The sequence below is a fragment of the Macaca fascicularis genome, chromosome 1, assembly GCF_037993035.2.
Source record: "Macaca fascicularis isolate 582-1 chromosome 1, T2T-MFA8v1.1".
In the NCBI taxonomy this organism is placed as follows: Eukaryota; Metazoa; Chordata; class Mammalia; order Primates; family Cercopithecidae; genus Macaca; species Macaca fascicularis.
In genome coordinates, this window is record NC_088375.1 from 60,287,094 (window position 1) to 60,313,405 (window position 26,312).

At 38.2% G+C, this 26,312-nt stretch overlaps 1 protein-coding gene across 22 annotated transcripts in view; it reads left to right on the plus strand.

Moving 5' to 3' along the window:
* The window catches only part of PPP1R12B (protein phosphatase 1 regulatory subunit 12B), a 241,358-nt gene that overhangs the window by 187,535 nt on the left and 27,511 nt on the right, over positions 1-26,312 (plus strand). For 13 of the 22 annotated variants that reach the window (XR_012431517.1, XR_012431524.1, XM_045395012.3 and 10 more), the window contains 3 exons: positions 20,069-20,085; positions 23,876-24,020; positions 25,585-25,689. Coding sequence is in view for 14 of the 22 variants with exons in the window: in XM_045395012.3 (XP_045250947.2) it covers positions 20,069-20,085; positions 23,876-24,020; positions 25,585-25,689 (267 nt within the window). In the remaining 8 variants the exon portion in view is untranslated. Of the gene's footprint in view, positions 1-1,622; positions 2,386-20,068; positions 20,086-23,875; positions 24,021-25,584; positions 25,690-26,312 lie in introns of those variants that run through there. The other 9 variants (XR_012431518.1, XR_012431519.1, XR_012431525.1 and 6 more) reach the window with 3 other exon arrangements.

The following is a 26,312-nucleotide window of genomic DNA, read 5'->3' on the forward strand; positions in this document are numbered from 1 at the left end:
TTAGTATTTAGGTTTACAACAGTATTTCTTTAAGTGAAAAGATCTAATGGAGACTCACCTTATCTGATGAGATTAGTTATATAAGCTATATCCTTAATATACATCATATAAGATCTGAATTCCCAAGATAATTGGCACTTTTTTTTTTGTTGTTGTTCTTGTTGCCCAGGCTGGAGTGCAATGGCACTATCTCGGCTCACTGCAACCTCTGCCTCAATGTTTCAAGCAATTCTCCTGCCTCAGCCTCCCGAGTAGCTGGGACTACAGGTGCCCCCCATGACACCTGGCTAATTTTTTGTATTTTTAGTAGAGACAGGGTTTCACTATGTTGGTCAGGCTGGTCTCGAAATCCTGACCTCATGTGATCCACCCACCTCAGCCTCCCAAAATGCTGGGATTATAGGCATGAGCCACTGCGCCTGGCAACAGTTGGCCTTTGAGACATAGTGTATTCTGGTTTATGATAGAATTGATCAGTCTTCTTAAGGAAGACTAAATAATTTCCAGGACCCCTAATAAAGGGGTTCTGATTCATTCCCAACCTAAAAGAATGAGTTTGTAAAACTCTTTTCAACCTATATTCCTCAGACCAACTTCCAAGTAGCTGATCACTTCCCTTGATTTAATTTCACAAAATTGATCCCAGGAATAAAGAAGTTGTCAAAGCAATTAGAGGGAAAAGAATAGCATGTTGAGAAAGTTTGAAGTAAAAAGTATAAATTTCATGTGAAAGAAGGGAAAGCAGGATAGAGTTTCCAAGAGTCCAGAGAAAAGAGAGTTGTTACTTCGGGGATAAACCCGTTGGCTTAGAAAGCATTTGGCCTAGAAATTTTGGTTAGTGTAGTGGTAACAACAGAGTGCAAAAGATTAAATTTTAGATGTTTCTTCCAGGTCAAATCCGAAAATCCTTCAACACTATGCAAATAAATTCCTCTCTTTTTAATTTCATTTTCCTGTACTTCTGAGTCCTGTAGTCTTGCAGTTGCACTACTGTCTATTTTCTCTCTTCATTTCTGACCCTTCTTTCTTTTCCCTCACCTTTATACCCCTTTCCATTGTCATTTTCCCTGATTGTGGCATCTTAGGAAACTCTGGTAAGCTTTATACTTACAGATCCAGCCAGTAAGGTCTGTAATGGACAGAGAACTTTCTTTGCAGTGAGCCAGAGCTTCGGTTTGCTTCCTCATGGTGCAACAGGAATGGCATCTCATTAAAATGGAACATTAAAGGCCTGGAGGTGCTTTGACTAATTTTTCTGTCTGAGCGTTGTTACTTAAGAGATCTAGAAGTTGAAAAATCCCCCTTCTCATAGTATTCAGAGCAATCAGTTTTAGAGACTTCTGCCTTCTCTGAGGCAGGGCACACTGGAAGGTTGGTGAAGTTTGCCCCTCAGCATGCCCCCAAAGAGCCTCCCTTTATTCCTAGAAGCTGGCAGGCTTTCTTTTCCTCCTACAAGTGGCAACCCGAATTCTGAGTTGAAAGTGAATCTTTGCCCTTGGCTCCTCTCCAGCATTCCTCACTGAGCGAATAGGGATTTGGAATGTCAGAAAATAGAAGAGGGGAGGGGAAAAGATGTGTGTATGACTGTGAGTGTTTATATGTAAAAGCAGCTTCGTCTGGGAGGACTTAGGGAAACTTGACTTCCTCAGACTGCTTCCTTCTTATAAACTCTTGGTTCCTTATTTATCTTTTTGTTTTTGTTTTTGTTTTTTAAGTTGTTTGACCTGATTTTATCATAGTAGTTCCAAATGTCTTACAGTCCAGTGGAGTCAAGCTAAGGAAAGACAGCATGGTTTCCACAGGATTTGTATTTCTTCCCTCTGGATAAAGTGATAGTAGTTGTTCCCAGACTCGCTGTCGGCAGGATCCAAGGTCGTCTTTCCTCTGGAATTTAATCTGGTGTCATCAGGAACCTAGACTCAGGTTTTATTGGAGAGCAAGCCTCAATAAGAAGTGTCCTTTGAGGAGAATCAAGGACTCAATCTAGGCATAAAAGGTGTTGCTCAGCACAATACCCTCTACGGTAAGCTACCAGTCCTGAGAACCTGTGGTCAAAACTGAATTGAAAATATTGATGGAACTCAGACTCTGTGGAACTGGGGACTGGTTCAGAGCTCAAGACTATAATTTACAGGGCTGCTTTTATCCTTTATTTAGTTCTATCCAAAGTCATCTTGCATCAACTCAAAAGGAGAGATTCTGTGAGGGTAACCTACAGGGGAAATTTCCCAGCTTTGTGTGAAGAATCCAGTGGTTGAGTGTCTATCTGCATCCTGAGGAACCATGTCCTCTTTATATACCCGAAGTAAAGAATTCACTCGGAATAGGAAATCTCAGTCTGATTCTCCCCCAGCATCTCCTTCCCCGACTGCCAAGACACTCCGAGTAAGCAGCATTTTTTATTTACATATGTTCATAGATGGGTCAAAGGTAGAGGATGTGTGTGTGTATGTGTGTATATATATATATATATAACTTGGGGCGTTAGGTTTAGAGCAAAGGGATTTCAGAGCATATGGGAATCGGTACAGGAAAAAAGAAAATTTGCAAGTAAAGACCCTGTAAGCTTCTCTGCAAGGGGTTATGGTTCATAATACTTAATACAGTCTTAAGTAAAAGCAGACTTAAATATGTCAGGCTGTAGTTTCTGCCTTTTAGCTTTTAACTATCAATTGTAAACTGCTTGACAGTAAGATTTTACAGTCCTTATCACTTTATCTTACGAGGCTTTTCTTAATTTCTACGGCTATTTTAGTCACTGCCTTTCTTGTGTTTTATGGATCAATACTATGTTTCAAGAGAAAAACCTCCGAAATGGCCACAAAACTATATACATTAAACTTCAGTTGTGAAAGTTCCGTGGTGTATTTGTGTGTGTATGTATGTATGTGAGGTAGAGTATGTCTTTGCCTATTTTGTATGTCTGTCTGTGAGAAAGACCAAAATGAGCAAGGAGTTATGACCACTTGAAACTTTACTCCTTAATCACCAAGTACCTTCAGGAAATTTCTTGCTTAAAAGCCCAAGAACTAACTAACTGTTGGCCATTGACAACTACTTCTATGGAGGTATTTGTGATGTCCTAGGTAGAACAATTTGAGACTTTTCTCCATTTTCTCTAATGAATGTCTCAATGAAGTGATTTGCATATGGGCATTTGCATCTAATTTAGTGTCTTCCCCTGTGGGAAGCTGACAAAAGCAAGAACTGCTACCAATAGCAAGTGACGAGAAGTTCTGATGGGCATATTAGGTAGCAGGCCATATAGCAGTTACTTTTTCGGGAACTAGATTGTGCTTTGCTGTATATACAGAGTAAGAAGAAGGATGGCCATAGCTTCCTTATTTAGGGAGCTACAGGGAGAAAATTTGCAAGAAGCCTGGATAGATTAGTGTGGGGTTGTTTTTTTGTTTGTTTGTTTTGTTTTTCAATTATTTTGTATCCATTTTCAATGTCTGTCTTACCAGTATCAATTACCATGTAGTAGAATTTGTAATTCTGTTGGTCTAAGACCTCAGCTAAGGATGAGAATACCAAAGGATATTGTTACAAAGTTATTTTATTCACAAGTTTTTGTGAGAGCACCAAGAGGGGCTCCAATATATATGTTACTGTCATCGAGTTCCAGGAGTGTCTCTTCAACATGTAGACTGGTACCTTTTTTTCCCAAGGAGCCACAGAATGCTTTCACCCCACTAGCTATTGGGTATTCTTTGGTGGCTACCAATCGAGGTCCACAAAACTGGACACTTTACTTCAGTTAGTGTTTATCTTTGCTCCCTTCCCTCATATACTCAGTAGTACCTTTAGTTGTAAAGAGCCCCTTATTAATGTCTCTTCACCACTATAACCAAAGCTCCCAGAGCAATGTGGTGAGCAACCAACAATTACCTGTTTGGTGACCTTCCCCCATTTTCCCTTTCTGTTTTTCCTTTGCTTTCTTAGAGTTAGGTACTGCTTTCATCTTGTCTCACTTCTAACAGCTGCCATCCAACCTCCCTACCCTTGTTTCACAACCCCTCATTCCTGCCTTTTAGACAGAGGTCACAGTGGGAGAAAATCTGAATTATAGGAAACTAAAACATAGATGGCTTAATAAGAGACTGCTTCCCAATATTAGTGGTCACTGGATGTGGATTCCTACAATAGCATCAACTTACTCTAACCAACTTCCAGTGTCCAAATGGCTTGAGACTATGTTAAAGAGAATGTTGATTTTCATATACCACTCATGTTCCATTATGTTGCTTATGTCTTTAACGTCAGAGTGAAAGATATGCAAGACTCATTTGGTGGCTGCTGACACTAAGGACTGGTTATAAAATTATAAAATGAAGATTTCATCTCTTAAGATCTCCCTAGCCTAGTTCATTTTCTCTCATGTCCAACTAATTAGGCTACTCTTTAAAAACTGATTTTGATTGTTCTTTAACAACTGGTTTTGTGATGGTGTTCTTGTGCTCATATGCCTTTTGATACCTGGTTGTAACTGGCTGATCCTTAGCCACCCTGAAAGGTGGGTATTGCTATCCCTATTCTACATATGAGGAAACTGAGATACACAGAAAAGAAGTGGCTTGCCCAGCATTGCTCAACTAGTAAGCAGCAGAGCCCTGATTAAAGCACCGCGCTCGGTGACTCTAAAACCCCATATTCGCAGCAACATTGGCGTACATCTCAAATATATTTGAAGGTCAAGTTTAAGAACATGCTAGGGCAAATATGACAGTTAAAAGCTTACGTAGCTGTGGGAGTCCAAAATTTATCCTTGATGGAGACACAGGAAACCGAAATTGCAGGAAGGAGGAAAGCTGTATTTATAGGCCAAGGGAGGGAATTGACAGGCCATAACTGAATCTCCTGTGCCTGGTTCTCAAATCCCAGTCATTTGAGACCATGTCATCTGGGACCATGGAGCCCTCAGAGCCTGAGATCTTGCGGGCTTCAGGGTCTTCATACTTCTCTTTAAAGTGGAAATGCTTGAGTCTTTATAGTAGAGATACTGGGGAGTTTCTGTGTGCATTTCAGAGTTCAGTGCATTTAAGAGTTAAGGAGAGCTCTCTTAACTGTCCTCTTTCAAACTTCTTTGACTTGTTTGTATACATACATACAGTTTCTTCTAGAGATGGCACAGAGTTACAGAGGGACAGCCCCTGATCCAACATTCTTCAAAACAGAGGATTGAAATTTCAGCCAGCATTTAAAAGTTTGATTCTTTTTTGAGTGTTGTTAACAGGGCTAAATATTAAATGCCCCCATATAAGGAAAATATCCTTAGAGAGAATTTTAAAATAATAGCTATTCACATGGAGAGAATATTTTGGACACCATACCCTTCGTCAAATGTTCAAGAAGTAGTAAAGGCAAACTATAAACTGTAAGTCAAACAGGTTATTATTTTTAACTTGAGAAAACAAAAGGCAGGATGATTTTTCAGTGACTAGAAAACAAACTTTTATCATATACCTTTACTTTTAAACTAATAACAGCAGCTGATACTTTTCATAGTTCAGTGTTTCTATACTCAGTAAACCTATGACTCTTTTAAATAATATAAAAATCTAATGTTTGCCTTGAGATTATGTGTAGGGAGTATACCAATATACTCCCTAATGAAAAATCACTCATATGTGGAAGGTAATGCATGTTCTCACCAGCCAAGAAGATTTTTGTTTACCTTCTCTAGTTTGTATTTTGAAAATAATAAATATTTTTAATTCTCTGAACACAAAATTATGCTATTAAACATGGTTTTTTAAAATATACATCCCGGCTGGGCGCGGTGGCTCACACCTGTAATCCCAGCACTTTGGAAGGCTGAAGCCTTATGGACCACGAGGTCAGGAGTTCGAGACGAGCCTGGCCAACATAGTGAAACCCCATCTCTACTAAAAACACAAAAACTTAGCTGGGCATGGTGGCGGGCACCTGTTATCCCTTATCCCAGCTTCTCGGGAGGCTGAGGCAGGAGAATTGCTTGAACTCGGAAGGCAGGGGTTGCAGTGAGCCAAGACTGCACCATTGCATTCCAGCCTGGGCAACAAGAGCGAAACTCCATCAATCAATAAATAAATAAATAAATAAATATATAAACAAACAAACAAACGCATCCCTCTTCCTCACTAGAGAGAATTTCATCCATCCTTTTGGCATGCCTTCACTCGCTCCTACCGACACTAAGAATGACTATTATAAGTGGTATGCTCCTAATATTGCTGTTTTGGTCTCTGTTAATCCTAAATAATGAAATAATTTTTTTTACTGCTACTTTTGGCTTTCATATGAAGTTTCCATTAGTTCAGCATCTTTTTTGTGTCTAAAAGTTGAGGAGTTCCCTTAGTAACAGCTCTGATCATCTCTGATTTGTTAGGAAAGGCGGAAAAACTTCCAGATTCACTTGCATTTCTAATGGGAACCACACCAGGTAGATATTGATGAGTATTTGAAAGCTCAGTCTCTTTTCTCATACCGTGAAACAACCCTAATATAAGATGCTGGGTTCATACAATTAGTAGTAAAACTTTCTTTTGACAGTAATTTTACAACGTTAAAAAAAATTATTTTTCTTAGTCTTTGTAGTTAAAGAAAAAATTCTGAACTACAAATACAGTAGACACTTCTAGCTCTTGATTTTTAATCACTGTGTTATATTATTGGGTCTAACGTTTATAAATTCTGTAAATTAGGAACTACTCAATTTAGATGATTTTGCATTTTTAAATCATCCTAAAAGTAAGAGCCAGGTAATCTTTGGTCAATATTCTCAAATTTTTATTATTTGCTAATTTAAAATTTTTTTGATACAGGGCATAGTTAAAGGAAAATACTAGAGGATGTCCAAATTGTAGTGCTTATCTGATATTTATTATATTGAATAAATCTTGAAGTAAGTGGGTCATCACATGAACCCTGGGAATCTTTTAATTAGGCACATTTTCATTGTGTTGGTATTTGTTATAATAGGATTTAACCTGCATTTATAAAGCAAGATCAGTAGCATGTTCCCATTTAGTCTGGACTGCTATTCCTTCAATTCTAACATCTCAATTTTTTTAAATGACAAAGAAAAACAAAAAAAAACCCAAAGATTTTACATAATATTTTTCAGTCAACCGTTAATGTACATAAAGGGAACATTTAATCCATTAGCTTTGTTTTATAACCAGTCCTACAAACTAATTAGGGTACATTTGGTAAATAATTGAATGATAAAGTATTGTTGCCTTCTTGAGAGCTTGTCTGCATAGCAACTTTAGTTAGCAGGCTGGAGGCATTCTGCCTCTTTGCCTTCCAGACTGTCAGTGTTGATAATTATTTTTTGCATGTGCTTTGTGCCCTCCTCTGACAAGTACCAAACATTTATTTAGCATATTATCGTATCCTGTATACATCCAACACTACATCTGATGCACTACCAATCTGGAATCCATTTTTACTCCACTTTATAATCCATTGTCATGGAATGAGAAACACTTGGTTGAACAATGCTAATTAGGAGTACAATCTGTTAACCATTTTTTTCTGCCTATTTAAAACCATGAATGTATTCTTTTGGGGGGGGGTTTATTTCACTCAAGGAAAATCAATAGCAGTAATTGTTCAGCCCAAGGAATCCTCCTAGAACAGTCAAACCTGTGGGAATAAAAGTAGCTTTCTCATTTGGACCCATTACACGAATTCTAGGTAGAGAGTGGCCTAGTTCACTCATATTCTACGTAGAGCTGGAGGAGATGGCATCTGAAGTCTTGGTTTGTTGACCAGAGAGACTGGGAGCTTCGAAGGCATCAGCTCTCTTTCCTGCAAGCAGTGTCCTGCCCTTCTACTCTAATTTTTAGTTTCATGATAAATGTGTATCAAAGCCACCTGCCCTATTGTGAATCCTCCCACATTTTATGAGTGTCTGCTTTGTAGTAGGCTTTATACTGGACACCGGAATTCATAAATGAAAGACACAGTTCCTGCCCTCAAAGGATTGGCAGTCTAATTGGGGAGATTAAGAAAATCAAGAATTAGAACACCAGGGAGGTGAATTTTCTAATAAAGACATAGGTTCAGGGTGTTTTAGATCAGCCATGTGGTTAATACACTAGCCTGATATTTGGAGAACAATAGAAGCTAGATGGACAAAGAAGAAGGAAACAGTACATTACAAAGGTAGAAAAAGAATATGAGAACATAATGGCATTATTCTGAGAGCTGCATATCGGTGTGGCTAGAACGAAAGATATATTTAGAAATGTAATAAGAAATGAGGCAGGAGGCTTAGCAAACCCAGGTCATGTGAGGCTTAGTATGTAATTTTGAGGATTTGGGGAGTTATCCTGTGGATAAAGAATAAAGGAATGAAGATTTGAAGTAAAGTTGCTGTGCTCAGAATTGCATATTAGAGAATAACTTTGGCAGCTGTGGAAGCTGGATTGGGAGGGAGGGTCAGGATGTGATCAGGTCATTGGCCCTTGATTGCAGTATTCCAGGTGAGAAATGTTAAGGGCCTGGGCAGAGATTTTTTTCTGGGAAGTACAGAGAAGCATTCAGTTGTTTAGAAGGTAGAATTGACAAGACACGGACTGATAGAATGGGGATAAGGATGAGCCTGAGATAGGGCAGAGTCAGGAGTGACTACCAGGTCTCTGGTTTAGGTGACTGGTTAGAAAATTGTATGATAAGGGTTAGGTGCAGGGGCTCACACCTGTAATTCCAGCATTTTGGGAGGCAGAGATGGGAGGATTGCTTAAGCCCAAGAGTTTGAGACCAGGCTGGGCAATGGAGTAAGACTTGTCTCTTCAAAAAATTGTAAAACTAGCCAGGTATTGTGGCATGTGCCTATACTCTTAGCTACTTGGGAGGCTGAAGTGGGAGGATAGCTTGAGCTCAGGAGGTCGAGGTTTCAGTGCGCCATGATTGCACTACTGTACTCCAACCTGGGCAACAGAACGAGACCCTGTCTCAAAAAGAAAAAAAAAATAGTGTGACAAAATTGAGTTGGCAAACACAGGAGGCTAAATGCTGTTGAGTGGGGAAATGGTTTCACTTTTTAATATGTTGAATTAGAGGTACTTTGGGACATTCAGATAGTGATTTCCAGAAAGTAGTTGGTCTGACACTTAGAAAATTATGGGCTAAAAATACTGATATTTGTGATTGAAGCCCTAAGAGTGGTGAGCTTGTCTAAGGAGTAGATGTAACATAAGGAAGGGCTGAGAGTAAACCTTGAGAGGAGTAACCACAAGCAGATAAGAGATATGTTTCTTTTTCTAATGGTTCTTTCCTATTCCATCACCACTGGAATCACATGCAGGAAAACAGCAGGTCTTGTATCTGGTTTCTTTGTTCAGAGGTATTGTGGTCAAACTTATGTTACGGTGATAAGTTTCAGTTCTCAAAGGATTCAGAAATTTAGATTAGTTAAGGGTCAATTGGTTATGAGTTTTGTGTTGGGTTCTAGTTTTGTTTTCAGTACCTAACCAGCTGTGTGACAAGGGATTATTTTTAAAGTTTGGAATAGTTCCTATTCAGCATTGGTTTTTAATTTCTTTTCTTAATCTGATAATATTTGGGTGAGCTGGCAATTCATTACAGTAAGAAGACCAAAGGGAAACAATCAGAGTTAGCTTTCATCAGCTTTTTATTTCTTTTAAGCCTCTTTTTTTATTCCATTCTCGACCTGGTTATCATGCAGTTGGTGATGGTTATCCACAACTGGGATGTTAGTTCTCATAACAGTTCCAAAATCCAACAGCCTTCTTTGGTTACACAGCATGGAAAGAGTTCTACCAGTGACATGATTAGATAAAGATACTGAAAGTGTGTCTGGACTTTAACCCTTCATAGTTCATTATGAAAGCAGCGTTTTCATATGGGAGTTGTGCATAAAATTGCAAGTGGCTATTTTAAAAGTTGTAAAAAGTTAAATATTCTAGATTTGAATAAAATTGTAAAATATGTGGGAGTGTATTACAGCATTTTAAAAAATGTTTTGCGTTGATTTCCAAAATCAACTTTACATGGTTGGTTGTCTGAAAGGACATATATCCATCCAGACAGTAAAATAATGACCTTAAATGTTTGTAGATTAGAAAGGGAAGTAGGAATTAGCCTGGATAATCAAAATCTACAAATAATCAAAACCCTTTGAGTGCTGAGGAATTTATTTGAGCTTATTCCTCTTGCAGCCAACAAGCATTGGGAGAACCAAAAGACCAAAGAGGGACAAGAGAGAGAACAGAAAAAAATAGGGAGAACTGTAGTAATATCAATAGCTAACATTTATTGAATATTTACTCTTCGTCAGTGCTGTACCAAGCACGTACATGTATTGTCTTATTTAATACATTCGATAACCATAAACACCAAGTACCATTTTCTCATTTTAATGACAAGGACACTGAACAGAGAAGTTAAGTAATCATGTAAGATCACATAGTAAATGTTGGAGCCAGCAGTCTGGATCAAGAGCCTCAGCCTTAACCAGTAAGGGGTGTAGCTGTTCCAGTGAAACTACTGTCTTTTCTTTAAATAGCTCCTAGATTGTTAACGGTATCCCTGACTATTGAATCTGACTTGGAAAGAGAGATGGCGACAACAAAAGCTATTTCAAGGAAAAATGTAACAGAATAACAGGAACAGACAAACCTAGATTAGTAAAAAGTCAGAATTTTTTCTTTTTCTTTTTCTTTTTTTTTTTTTTGGAGACAGGGTCTCGCTCTGTCACCCAGGCTGGAGTGCAGTAGCACCATCATGGCTCACTGCAGCCTCAAACTCCTGTTCCTTCCATTATCTCCTTGCCGAAAATATCTAGTCAGTATCGGTCTCTCCCTTTCCTAACTACCCCTTTTTATTTACTGCATGTACTAGATGGTCTAACATTTTATTGCATTTAATCAATTACTTTCTTGAATTACACTCTTATTTGTTTTATGAGTGTGTGTATTTTACCTCCACAAAGAAGAGCTCTTTGAGATCAAAGAGCCATGTCTTAGATTCTGTAATTGTCGATTTTACTTCTCTAAGTACTACTCACAAGGCTGGGCACATACAGGTGCTTAATGTAAATGCAGGGAATAAATGCTGCTGCCTGAGATTTGATCTCTCTGCTCCTATCCCATTTAGCCATCTGGAAAGGACTGAGAGGCCACACACTTGCGAATCTTATTTCTAACATGAAGGCTAACCATAGATCTTCCCAAGTCAATTCAGATTCCTGTTTATTGCAATTTGCTAGTATATCTGTCGCTCCAAAATATGTGAGTTAATATTTTGTTTTTTGTGGGAATCAAAAGAGAAAAAGCCTGTGGAAGCTACTCAGAAATAAAAAGTTCCACCCTATGTTACTTAGGTCCCAAGTATTAATATTTATTTCCTCATGAAATGTGAGGTCTGGAGAGCCTCACTAATTCGTTTGTAAAAGTTTTGATTCACAGCCTAGTAAATAAAATTAAAGTGACTGCTACTCAAACAGGCTGCTGGACTGTGACATTTACCATATGAAAAAATCCATCTCTTCCCAGGCTTCATGGAAAGCTTACTTCCTAAAGAGGTATAATGGTGGTCCGTAACGTCATCTATTGAAGAGCCTTGACAGACTAGTGGGGAGAGACCTGGAATCTCAATTAGAGAAATGGAGTAAAACTCAAACAGTGGGATTTAAGGCCTAAATAAGGACTTTTAAAATGTACGATACACTCTATGCTGTATTCTAACAATATTTTGAGGGACTGATCAGGCTTCTTTTCTCAGGTGTTCACTGAGGCTATGTTTTTTTTTAAAACCATCTTAATGTATTTCATAGTTTCAGATGGCCATACACATCTGTGTGAACCTAAAACTCCAAGCTATGCGGAAAGTAAATATAGATATTAAATGTAAGAAATGTGACGCATGTGCTAGAGCCACACAAGTTTTAGAGCTCCTCATTCCCCTGTTGGTCATTTTCATCCCGTATAGTACACAGCATGTGAAAGGCTAGATGGAAAATATGCCTGAGCCTGCAAATGCGTTTATGAATCACAAGAGTTTATAAATTATAAATATAAAATGGTTTGCCTTAGATATTTTATGGAGGCCTTAGTATATCCATATATTTCCTTCTACAATGAGTGCATTTTATGAGTTCCCAAAAGATCCAGAAATTCTTCAGAAGCTGGGAATATTCACAAAAGGGAGGTACAGGTCTGCATAGATGCTGAGAGCTTTAAAATTCTAATAATATTAGGTAGCGCAATAGAGACAACAAAAGATGAGTCTATTTCTATCATTTAATGAACTTAATGGTTTTTCTTTTAAAATATAGTGACATGTACTGCAATATGTGAGGTGACATTACATGATATCATTTTTACATGCCTTAAATTGATAGGGTAGTCACAATCTGGCATATGAGATTTTTCAGAAATATTTATAATATGAACTGAATGTAAGTACTATATTTGACTATTTTAACTTTTTGTTCTATATGTATTAAGTAGTTGGTAAAGACAAATCAAGACATATAATATGATGAAGACATATGTGATTTAATATTTGCTTTTAAAAGTTAATGTGTCCGTGGAAGTGTGCTCTCTTACACATATGTATAGCAGGTCACATGGACGCCTGTTTTTTCCCTGTATAAGACAGTGCTTTTGGTATTGCCCTGATTCTGAATGTATGCAATCACCTAGTGCAGCTGAGAGGCCGTGTACTGTGGATGTTTCTTTTAGGATATTACAGATAAATTTGACCATTTTTTTTTAAGGGAGATCCTTGTGATAGTTGGAATTTCTAAAATGCCTCCCCAAAATGTCCTCGCCTAATCTCTATAACCCACGTGTATGACAAGATAGCTCTCCCATGATTGTTATGTTACATAGCACAGTTGACCTTAAGTTAGGGAGGTTTTCCTGGGTGGGCCTGAGCTAATCACATGAGCCTGGAAAGGCAGAGAGCCTTCTCAGCAGATGATGGAATGGGAAGCCAGAGAAATGTGAAGTGCGAAAAGAACTCAATGCTTCATTGCTGGTTTGAAAATCAGAAGGGCCATGTGAAAAGGAATGTAGGAGCTTCTGCAAGCAGTAAGCAGCCAGTACCCTGAAAGGCAGTGGGTACCTGAAACCCCACAGGACTGGATTCCTGCCAACAACCTGGATGAGCTTGAAGCAGATTCTTCCCCAGATGCTCCTGATAAAAGCCAGCAGCAGACTCCTTGATTTCAGACCATTGAGAACTTGAGGGAACCCAGCAGAACTGTGCAGACTTCTGACCTACAAAACTGTGAGATAATAAATGGGTTTTTAAGCCACTAAATTTTGTTTTGGCAGCAATAGGAAACTAATGAAATTGAAAATTTGATGGTATTAATTTTTTTGATGTAGAAAAACAGCATAGGCCTCATTATCATTGTCCTCTACTGTCACATCTTTGCATAAATCTTGGAAGTTCTTGTTCCACCCTCACATTTATTTCCAGATTATGCAGGATCCCCAGATAAATTACTAGAACAGTTCAGGCTTCACTTCAAAGTTAGAAAGTGGTAGATTCTCTTTATTTCAAGTTTCCTAAGAATCTTGTCTGTTTGAATTATGAAGAAATATTTTCCCTTAAGATAGAAGGCTGGAAAACTTTAGTCTCTCTTGGACGTATGTATGAAACCAGAATGATTCTTAAAAGTTACAAAATTATACTATTTTGCAATTAACTCAGACCGTGATTAGGTTTGCAGTACCTCTGAAAATTTGAAGGGTCCTTGCTGCAGCCACACTCACATCATTGGCTTGTTCATCATCAGTCAATATTCTGAGAACACTGAAGGGAAAGAAGATGGTTCTCTGTAGGCCGTCCCAGAATAGCTCAAATTGTTTCCCCTGGCTCAGCTAGTACACAAGAACATAATATAAAATGTTCCTTCTGCTTAGTCCCTCTTTGGGAGAAAATGTAAATAGAAGTTTTTTCCCATCACTGTGGGGTCAAGCCATGACTCCAAAAGGAACATGAGTTAAACCAGTTTCAGCCTTGGCAGCAGACATGTGACTTGGTCTCATTCCTTTCCCTTGGGCCCAGCTTTCCTGAGCCACAATTTTATTTTAAACTTGGTAGAAGGAGTTTGGTTTTAATTATGTGCCTTCCTGAACTCCTGATAACTTTCAAGTTGAAAGCTTTTGTGGGGATTTTTCTAAGCCAGTCTCTGGTGTTTTAAGGGCCCTATACATTTCACAAATGAAAACCAGTCTGGTTTCTGTCCCTTTCTAAGATTGCCATCTGAATTAATGATGATCTTCATTCTGTTCTTTTATTAGAAACAGGTCCAAGCAATGAGATTATTATGGGAGAATTTCAAGAGGTATGAAAGGAAGAAGTCTGCTTCTTAGTTTTGGGACATTTTTAAAACTATGGTCTATCTAGCTAATCATTCTTTTTACCTCTACTCTCTGTATTCATATTGGTTTCTGAGCAGCTTTTAGTCTCTTCTCCAGAGTCTCATTCACATTATCTGTTGTCCCCAGTAGGACCATAAAAGCTGTGAAAGTAATTCCTTCTTTGAACAGTCTATCTAGTTCAGACACACCAGACAGTCTCATTTTAGTGGCCATGATTTGTCTTCAGTAGAAGGTAGAGCAAAACAATCTTTAACAAAAATACTTATAGAAGTTCTAAGACTTCCAGATTAGAGCATACAGCATAATAAATTTGTGAATTAACCTACCAATTAGAGAAAAGATTCATGCCTTTTCTAAAATATATGATATCATCATGTGCAGATAAGCTATTCAGACTCTACTTACAGAGCAGACTAACTTCTGTTTTTGAGAAGAGAGAGGGAGTGTACAGAGGAGAGAGAATGGAAGGATGGGACCATTGCCAGAGCATAGATAAGATGAGTCCACATTCCTAGCCTCTAAAGGATCATTGATTTGGCTGGAGTCCCTTGGCCCTGTGTTCTAGGACTTCCCCTTATTTCCTGCCCACTCAGCTGACCTCTTAGAATCCTCTTCTCTGGGAGAAGCTTCAGTGTTCATTTCCCTACCCTATGTTTTGCTTGCCTCTTCTGATGTCACTTCCTGGCTCACTGTTCCCCTGAGATTACTTAGGCAAACTACCACTCTGTCTTATCTCCTCTAGATTTACTCAGTAGTCTCCCTGCAGGATTGGCAGTCAGCTTTCTTGAATGAAGTCGTGTTAGCCTAACAGTTGATTTGATCTGTGCTTAGTTTGAATGACAGGAGGATGAAGAGAAAAAATTAAAGTTAAGTCTTCTGCATCAATCCAGCCACTCTGCTTCTTTACCCAAGAAACCCCAACTTCTCTCTCCCTAAATCCAACTAGTGTTTTTCATCAAACCCCGGATTATCTAGGGTATCAAGAAGCCAAGCAAAACAATAGTTTCTAGAGGTATTCCACCAGTGAAAATTAGGAAGTATGATCTAAAAACCCAAGCCATTTTATCAGAATTGGGGGAATTAAACATTAAACCCTATATACTTTTAAGCTATCTTGCCTTACTCTTTTTAGACTAAAAACCTGAAAGGAAACCATTTCAATTACAATGAGAATAATTCACCCTTAGAAGTCCAGTTTTCTTCCTTTTTTGAAATAATATTGTTTGTATTAAGGTAACTGTGTTTCCTCTGCTGCATCCAAATCTCACTAATCTCTGAGGTTTTAGGAGGTTTATATGCTCTCCTTTAATTGGTAGGGTTGATTTTCCTAGGACATTGCTAAGGTTAGCCCCTGAAGGCAATAATATTTAAAAAAAAAAAAAAAAAAAGGATTCCACATAGCTCCAAAAGTCTGGTAAAAGCTGGAGGGAATTAGAGGTAGTGAGGAAAGATCGAGGACTAACTCGCAAGCTCTGTTTTCTCTAATATCTGGATCTAGGTAAATTGTCTACCACCTTGTCTGCTGGATCACTCATCACCTACACATTTTATAAAAGGTTACCCAAAAGTAAATTGTTAACAAGGGATGTTAACAAGCCTTTAAAAGCTAATAAACAACAGACTATGATGTTTGCTTTCAGTTACTCCTGGCAAGCAGAAGTAAGAGTGTAGGTCATCAACTTCCTAGGTGGCTGTAGGGAACACCTCCTACAGTAAGCCAATAGGGACAAAAACTGGTATGGCAATCACAAGTGTGAGCAGTGTTATCATTATCTTCCTGCATGTGCTGTCATTTGTGGAAAAATTAATCTAGGCCTCTTGAAAACCCTGTGGAATCTGCCGTTTCATATCCAGGAACCCTCTGGGCTTTTTCTGATTGCTGCTTGATAGTGCTAACCTGTTTTTTGTGTTTTTCAATTTTTAAATGTTTGTGTTTTATGTCAGCCTCCTCAGTGAAGGTCATATGGTATACACAGCCATACTATGCAGCCATATATCTGAGAACTTTCTTGGCTTAATTGTGCTTCCAGAACATTTTAAATGAAAAGCATTAATGTCATTAAAAAAGTAAAGTAATGGAAATTATTAGCATGCATTGATTTATAGATAATGGCTAAGATTGATGCCTGGTAAAATCCTAATTTCCCTGTTTTAATGGAAAAAAAAACAAAAACAAAAACTTGTTTCATCACCATAGAGGCAGCTACCAGAGTCTACACAGCAGAATTTAAATCTAAAGATATAGTAAAATCTTACCCAACAAATAGGATATTTACAAAGAAGAAACTAAAAACAAACAAACAAACAAAAAAACTCAAGTGAGGTTTCACATTTCAAGAAAAAGTCAGCAAAAAAGCATGATTTAATTGTCAGAAAGTTAGGCCTCAGTCTGTGCACACCATGGAGAAATGGGCTCCTAGTTCAATAGGAGGAAGATAAAGAAGGCCCAAGGGACCAGTATGATTGTAAACAGGTCATTTTTCCATACCTAAGATGATGCGGAAAGTATATCTTTGAAGAGAGTGTCAAGAATGCTACCCCCATATGAAGGGTATAGTTTGAAGGCTGTTCTACTCAGAAACACTGAGAGAAGCTAAATGGTCTTCTAAATTATTGTTCCATTTGGTTACATGTGGACTCAATTCCCTGAACCAAAGGTACAAAGTTTTAACTTGGTACTCTAACCAGCGTCAATAGCCAATGTAATATTTTATTTATTTATTTATTTTTGAGACAGAGTCTCACTCTGTCACCCAGGCTGGAGTACAGTGACGCTATCTCGGCTCACTGCAACCTCCACCTCCTGGGCTCAAGCAATTCTCCTGCCTCAGCTTCCCAAGTAGCTGGGACTACAGGCATGTGCCACCACACCCAGCTAATTTTTGTATTTTTCGTAGAGATGTGGTTTTGCCATGTTGGCCAGGCTGGTCTCAAACTCCTGACCTCAAGTGATCCACCTGCCTCAGCCTCCTAAAGTGCTGGTATTACAGGCGTGAACCATTGCACCTGGCGTAATACAATATTCTTACAATTTAAAAAATGAAAGCAGAGGAATGGTGAGGGGGAAGCTGACATTTTAAGAGTTCACTTCCTTGTAGTTATCACAGTTGATTCTTACTGTTAGAATAAGTGGTAACTTGCCAAGGTCATATTGCTAGATGTCAGAGCAGAAATTAGAACTCAGGTCTAGCCAAGACCATCACACTTCTCAGAGCATTAGCAATTCAGTTCAGTGAGTGTTTATTGAACGCCTATCGTGTTCTGGCCCTGTAGGTACTAAAAATATAATTAGGAATAAGATGGAATTTTAGTGAAACGTTCCCTCCATAACAATATGGTTTTTAAAAAAACGTGTGTATCTCTTCTGGGTCTTTGTTATCAGAAAAAAAAAATGTGTGTTTGTGTGTGTTTCTCTAATATGATCCTCCCAAAACTCATATCTTTTAGGAGGTTTTCTTAGTTGGGGCCAATGGGTTACCACTGTTATCTCCGTATACAGCATTGCTTCAGGTGAACTTGTTAATTACGTTCACAGTGCTCTCCTGGTTCTGTCATGCAACTTGTTCTGCTTCTTCCTCAGTGCCTCCTCTACAGGGCTCTGCACACAGTGGGTTCTTAAATACAATAAAATGTTTTGCATTTGCTGGTATGGAGTTCAGGCTCAATTATTCACAAGTATTTGACATGTCACAATAAATAGTTTTCCTGGACCATGAATTTTAATTCACCCAGATGCTAGGTCTTCTCACAAAGCTAATGAGTAGCCCATAGCCCAGGATCTCAGCTTCACTTGCATACTTTTTGTTTGTTTGTTTTGTTTTCAGATAAGGCCTCACTCTGTCACTCAGGCTCAAGTGCAGTGGCACAAACACAGCTCACTGCAGCCTTGACCTCTTGTGCTCAAGTGATCCTCCTGCCTCGGCTTTCCATGTAGCATGGATCACAGGTGCACACCACCATGCCCAGCTAACTTTTAAAAAATTATTTTGTAGAGATGCGGTCCTGCCATGTTGCCCAGACTGGTCTTGAACTTCTGGGCTCAAGTGATCCTCCTGCCTCCAAAGTGCTGGGATTACAGGTGTGAGCCTCTGCACCCAGCCCTATATATGTGTTAGTTCTTGAGAGGTGATTAAAATGTAGTTTCTTTTTTGAAAAAAGACATCAAGAAAAAAAAACTTCAGGTAAAGTTGAGAAAGTAGGCATTGATAGTGTGGGGTATACATATGAGTGCCACTAGAGATTAGATATATAAATGTGGAACAGAAAAAATGCCTGGAATTGTCCTGAATTTTAGATTTCCAACTTTCAGGATTCTCAACTCACTGTATGAGAATATACCATATACTTTTCTTAATGAGTCCTAATGATTCCCCTACCTCAAATGGGGGCATATCTCCATGTTCAAAAACCTTCATTTAGTCCAGTGGTATTTAACCAGGGCTGTACAGCAGAATCACCTGGGGTACTTTTTAAAAATACATATAGGAAGGCTGTATTCTAGACCTACTGAAACAGAATCTCCAGTACTAAGGTTAGGATATGTACAGTTTGCAAAAGTGTGCAGGATTATTCTGATGAGTATAACCCCTGATTTAAAGACAGATTCCATGAGGAAATGTCATCATTTATCAGGGTGACTCTATTCAGTCCTCTTTAGTCACATGTGCTGTCACTGTATACTTCTCCTGGACAGCTGTAGGGTGTGGTGTGTTGGGTTGTCCTGCTATGTTGTTTGACAAACCAGTGGCTTCCAGGGACTGTTTAATGCAAAACAGTGTCATTGAGTGACTCCTCAGAAGTTCAAGAATTCATTATCCATTTTGTAGATTATTGGACCTTTGTTTCTCTTCCTCCTCTTGTCTGTCTTGAAGATTTTGTTGTTCTGTAACACTTCATAAAAGGAAATAATTAAGTTTATTTAAACCAATTGAATTTTTATTTGCCAGAGTTCTTTAAAAAAAAAAAAAAGAAGAAGAAGAAGGGATAGGAGGGTAAAGGTCATCTACAGTAAAAAGTAAATGTCAAACACAGACATAAGCACTTTTTGTTGTTTGATTTGTTTACAATGACCAAGCATACTGGTTGTATCTATAAAACTCCTTTCTTTTGAGACCTCAAGAGTACCTACTTTTTTTTGTTTTTAAACCAGCATCCTAGGGACTAGGATGGGACTTTCTCCCCTCTCCCTTACTCTTCTGCTTTCACTAGCGATCTGGGAGAAACTGAGGAAGTCTCCTGAGTTTTCATATTTGTAGTTTATTTGTAGTTGCAGTATTCACTCAGGGCAAGGTTGGGAGTTTGTGAACTGAAGGAAATTAATAGAATGAATGTTGAGATCCAGAGAGGCCAAATGTCACATAGAAAGTCAGTGATAGTCACTCCTAGAACACAAGCTTGGCTAGTTAGTTGGGTGGGGAGTTGGAGCAGTTTTTGATCATTTTACATTTTGCTAACTTCTAGTTTAAAAAGATGCTATCCCTAATACCTCAAATCTAGTGAGTCATGGCATACAAAGAAGTGTGAACTAGGGCTAAGTCACCTTTGTGTAGTCAATTTGATTGCTTTTCTTAAATGTCACCCCCATCTCCAGCTGTGAAGTTCAGCCATCTGATTTGAAAAGTGCATTTATAGATGGAAATAATACAAATCAGTCTCTTGCTAATGCTGTTTTCTTTTCTTTTTTCTTTTTTGTTTTTGTTTTTGTCTCCTTTCTCTAGCATGAAAGACTTTCTAGGTAAGAACTCTCCCTGTTATATATGCATGCTTAATACTTGTGAGTGAATGCATGTCTAATTAAACTTAGCGTTATATAGTAATTCAGTAATATTTCTCACATCCTTTCCTTCCTTTTCCTTTTCCACAGCCATCACAATAATTCAGACTTTTATTACCTCCTGCCCAAAGCAATGGAACAAGCTTTTCAATTTACCTTCCTGCTTCCAAATTCTCCTCTTTCCAGTTCACCTTGTAGACTTCTTCTAGATTAATTTTTTTAAAGCACCAGTGTACCAGGCACCATGCTAGGTATTAGAGAAACAACATGAATAAGATAGTATCCTTACCTTCAATTAGCTAACAAGCCCCTGGAGAGACAGATCATTTCAATAGAACGTAATAAGTGCCCATTAGAAGTACAGACAGGTATTCTGAGCACAGAGAAGAGCAATTAACCTAACCTGATGTTCAAATTGAGGTTAGATACTGTTATTTAATAGTGCATCCAGCCAAATACCTGGTACCTAGATGGTGCTCATTAGTAGTTTGTTGAATGAACAAACTAAAGACCTGTTTTGCAATTGCTGAAAAATTTAAAAAGGATATCAAAGTTGGGGGAATGACCCTCTGCAGTTTTTCACCTAGTATCTAAAAGTACAAAACTGATCTTCTGAAAGAAGAAACTAAATAAAAAATAATACACTATAGAGCCAAAAGTTGGAATCTTTCTTTTTCTACTGTTGCTCTGATGGAGAAAGTAAGAGATTGGGAGAAGATATAGTTATGGGACCATAGAGCAAATGAGTTTCCTTATAATTTGTTTGGTATTGAGCTGGTTCTGCCTTATTAATATATTCTAAATTTTATGTATGTTCTTCCTCTGCTTGTCCTCTCACCAGGCAGCAGCTGAGGACAAGTCATTTACTTCTAACCTAGCAGAAAATTACTTAGTTTTGCAAAATTGTTGGAGAGTGGTATTTTGTTGTAGTTAATCTTTTGTGAACTCTCTTGTATTATAATAGCCATTTGTGAAAGGAAACTTTTTCCCACAGACTTCAAAATATGCTGTGCAACTACCAATTAAAACAGTGAAGCACCAGCTCAAGAATAAACAAAGAGACCTGTGGGACACAATCCATAGCCCCCCAAAAATCACATGTATAAGGTGACTTCATCTCAGTAAGGAAATAATTATTCAATAAGTGAGGAAATAATTATTCAATAAGTGATCATTGGGACAGTTAATTATCTGTTTGAGCAATTATATCTTTCCCTTCAGCAATACCAAAAACAGATAGATTTCAGTTGGATTACAATTTTTAAGAGAAAAGTGTTTTACCATAAAAGTTAGCAGAAGAGAATATTTTATAATCTTTATATAGGAAAAGCCTTTCCAAGTGTGATACCGTTACCAAAAGGGGACCTGATTCAGACCCCAAGAGAGGGTTCTTGGATCTCATGCAAGAAAGAATTCAAGGAGAGTCCATAAAGTGAAAGCAAGTTTATTAAGAAAGTAAAGGAATAAAAGAATAGCTACTCCATAGACAGAGCAACTGGTTGCCCATTTTTATGGTTATTTCTTGTTTATATGCTAAACAAGGGGTGGATTATTCATGCCTCCCCTTTTTAGGCCATATCTTGTAACTTCGTGACTTTGCCATGGCATTTGTAAACTGTCGTGGTGTTGGTGGGAGTGTAGGAGTGAGGATGACCAGAGGACACTCACGGCCATTTTGGCTTTGTGGGTTTTAGCCAGCTTCTTCACTGCAACCTGCTTTATCAGCAAGGTCTTTATGACCTGTATCTTGTGTCAACCTCCTGTCTCATCCTGTGACTTAAAATGCCTTAACCGTCTGGGAATGCAGCCCAGTAGGTCTCAGCCTCATTTTACCCAACCCCTATTCAATATGGAGTTGCTGTGGTTTGAATGTCTCTGACAATACCATAAAGATAAAAATCATCAAATTTAATAATATAAAATTGAAAATCTCTAAGTAAAAGACACTATAAACAGAGACAGAAAGTGAAGTGGGAAAAAAATATTTGCTGCCTATATTAGTTTTAAAAGCCCTACTCTATAGGAGGTTCCCCCACTACTCTAAGAAAAAGATGATTACCCTACTGAACAAAGGCTATGAATTGGCAATTCAGACACCCAAAAAAAGGAAAAATAACCAAAGATATTGATTGTTCATAATGATTTTAAAATATTAAAATTAATGACAGATATATTTCTGTCATCATAAGAAATATTTCTATCATAAGGTAACTGGACAAAGGCACTAAGGTTTATAGATAAGTCTGCTCATTTTAGCGTTGTTTATAATAGCTAAAAAATTTGAAAAATTTAAGTGTCTATCAATAGAAGATTAGTTAAATTATCTTACAGGCATGTAATGGAGAAGACTGCAGTCTTTTTTTTTTTTTTAAATGAGGCAAATCTATTTTTACTTGGATGGCAAGATGTCCACAATCATAGTGGTAAGTATAGAGAGGAGGAGGAGTTAGACAACAATATATGTTATCTGAATTTATTTATAGAACTATGTATTTTAACATATTTATATGCTTGACATTCTGCAAGGATATGAACTAAACAGTTAAAAGTAGTTATTTCTTAGGCAGGATTATGAGGTGACCTTTTCACTTTCTACTTTACATACTTCAGTATTAACTTTTTCTACAACCATATATTGCTTTTATAATCAGGAAACTCAATCGAGATTTCTATTAACAAAAAAAAAAAGAAAAAAGAAAAAATGTTTTGAAGAATGTGGGACTTAGCATCTCTGTAAGTGAAAAGTGGCCACTATTGTCATTAGAAGCTAATTACTTTGCCTCTGCTTTCTCTGTGTCATCCTTATTGCTTCTCTATCTCTTCTAATACTTATTTCAGCTTCCCCACCCCCAGCTATGGCAAATAGCTACCACAGGACAGACACATCAGATGCAATTTTCACAATTGTGACTCTTCAAACCATCCCAGTTCAGGATATGGCACTCTGCAGGGCTGATTTCAGTTTCATATGTGCTGCCTTTTAATTTGGAAAGAGCAAAGTCTGAGAAAAATATAAACCAGCGTTAAGGATTTACGGTGATAGTTGTACACTTAAACAGGTAATCAGCTGAGAGATCCTTCCCTTAATGAACTTACCAATACTGGAAATAAAACCACTATCAACTCTGAGAGCTCAGTTGCTAAAATATGTAGAAATTCTAATCACAGGCACAGCAGTCTCGATGTGGAATATGGATAAGATGGTAGAAAACTAGCTGTTTGGGCACTGTGTTGGTATCCCTAAAATGTTTGGGATTCCAGCAAACCTGTAGAGCACCTTACCATGGCATACGTACCATGCCCTAGTGGCTGTTTCATTCCTATTCAACCTCCAGCTCTAAGTCCATATGTTTCTGATTCATTGACAGTTCATTGTAATCATTTTTCCAAGAGCCATTGAAATTCAAGAAATCTTTAATTTTAAAAGCACACTTTTGAGGGAAGCTGTTCAATGCTAAACTAATTTGAAAAGCTCTAAGATTTAAGTCAGCACATAGGTCCAAACCACTAATTTTTCAATAAGCTTCATTCTTGGCAAATGATGGTCAGCCTCCCTCTCCAAGCTCGTGCAGTTTAGTCCTGAGGTCTGGGAATGCTGGCAGAGAGATTGAAGGAAAGAATGTTATGAGTTGTTTCTGGCCAGGGCTCCGAAATACTTCTTAGAAAAGGCTCTAACTACCCCTGAGCATTACCTTCCCGCCACTACTTTGTTCTCAAAATCAATTTTTATCTTTAATATTATCTCCCACAGGTTGGAATCAGGAGGTAGTAATCCTACAACCAGTGATTCTTACGGTGACCGGGCTTCAGCAAGAGCCCGTCGGGAGGCCCGGGAGGCCCGTCTAGCCACCCTGACCAGTCGTGTAGAAGAAGACAGCAACAGAGATTATAAAAAAGTAGGGTCTTTATTCAATTTTCTGGTTCTTGGGTGACATGTAAACCTCTCAGCCTTCCTCCACCACACCCAGAAAAATTCCCATAGCTCTGAATAAACAGAAGAAAAGGCACTTAAGTAATAATAATTCCTTGCAGTTTTCTGGGTTTACTTCACCTCTCCAAAAAGCTAGATAAAGACCCCTTCATATATTGAGGTGTTTTGTTTTTTGTTTTTTGTTTTTTGTTTTTTTGAGACAAGGTCTCATTGTTATCCAGGCTGAAGTGCAGTGGTGCCATCATAGCTAACTGCCCTCTCAAACTCCTGGATTCATAGGGTCCTCCTACCATAGCCTCCCACGTAGCTAGAACTATAGCCATGCCACCACACACGGCTACATTTTTTATTTTTTATGGAGATTGGGTCTCACTATATTGCCCAGACTGGTCTTGAATTCCTGGCCACAAGCAATCTTCCCACCTCAGCATCCCAAAGTGCTGGGATTACAGACGTGAGCCACCATGCCCAGCCATATATTGCTTTTAGTACAGTAAGTATATAGTTAGAATCAGATATTTAGAAGTGTAGGGAAAAGTAAGAAATTAAGAATATAAAAAGGGTGAAAAACCTAACTCTGTCTCTCTGAGCCCCTGAGAATCATTTGGTAGACTGTTATTTTTAACAAACATATGCTTCTAATAAGGTCCTGTGAATATCAACTAAATACTACTTTGTGTTAGTAAAAAAAAGAAAAAATCATCATCATTGAAAAGCTCTAAGATTTAAGTCATCACTTTACAGTTTATTTCCTTTGTTCTTATAGAATAGTACCTAGCTCCAAGAGTAGACTTAAAAACTTTCCCGTTCAGGTGTTTGAGATGCCAGAAAAAAATATTTTTGTAAAGAAAATATTTAGGATGGGCATGGTGGTTCATGCCTGTAATCTCAGCACATTGGGAGGGTGAGGTGGGATGATCACTTGAGCCCAGGAGTTCGAGACCAGCCTGGGCAACATAGTGAGTCCCCCATCTCTACAAAAAATAGAAAAATTAGCTGGGCATGGTGGCTCATAGTAGTCCCAGCTACTCAGGAGGCTAAGGTAGGAGGATTGCTTGAGCCTGGGAGTTCAAGGCTGCAGTGAGGGGTGATCGTGCTACTGCACTCCACCCTGGATGACAGAGCAAGACCTTGTCTCAAAAGGGAATAAAGAGTGCTTATTCTGTTAATGTTTTGTTAAACAGAACTTGACTAAAATCAATATACACAGTAGGCTGGTTCCAAAAAAAAAATTCTGTTTCTCATTGCTCTTTTAAGCAATGAAAATGTCCCATAGGATAAAATGTAACGACTGTTTTTTCCCCCAAAGATTAACATTATTGAAGTTGGAGCATCATCATTCTCTTTCTGTTCATCACTTTGAAAAAGCAAGAGACTAGTTGGCTGAATGTACTCTGCTCCCTACTTCCTTCATCTTCTCTATCTACCATATAGTGGTGGCTTGGGGCACAGAGCCCTGGGCATTCTCGTGTGATGAAATGGTGTGAGTTCTAACATGAACCCTGATCCTCTTTTTCCCCCTCCTCTAGCTCTATGAGAGTGCTCTGACTGAAAACCAAAAACTGAAAACAAAACTTCAGGAAGCCCAGCTAGAGCTAGCAGATATAAAATCCAAGCTTGAGAAGGTGACCCAGGTAAGAGGGAAGAAGAAGAAAAAAGATGGAAACCAAGGGTTGATGTAAGGAAGCAAACTGGACTAGGGATCTAAGGGATAAGAAGCAAGATAGAGTCAAGATCGGGCCTTCTCGTGGGCGATGAGATGGAAGCTTCTTAGATTCTAATTTGATTTTAGGTTTCAATCAGTGAACTTAAAATGGAAAACTGATAATTCAGTGAACAATTCCTGATGGTCTGAATGCTAATAATTAATACTATGGATCATCATCTACTTATTTATTAGTAGAAAAGCATAAACCAGCACTACAAAGCTAGTCCTAGACAGTTCCTCTTGTCCTGTTCATTATGTTTCAGTTCAGTTTATCTACACTTCACCTCTTGGAGAGAGATAAGCAAGACACTATTAAACCTAGGGCAGAGAGGTAACAAATTAAACCTAGAGAAGTAAGTGGTTTGCTTAGGCCATATAACAAATCAAGGGCAAAGGTGGCGCCACAACAGAGGATTAAGTCCCAAAGCAAAGATTCTGTAGCATATGTTATCTCCCCAAGCCATCACTCTTTTTCAGCCTACAAATAAGGAATATTAGTGGCAGAAAGACTGATAAACTATTTCCTCTCACTGCTAGGTTTGATTTAAT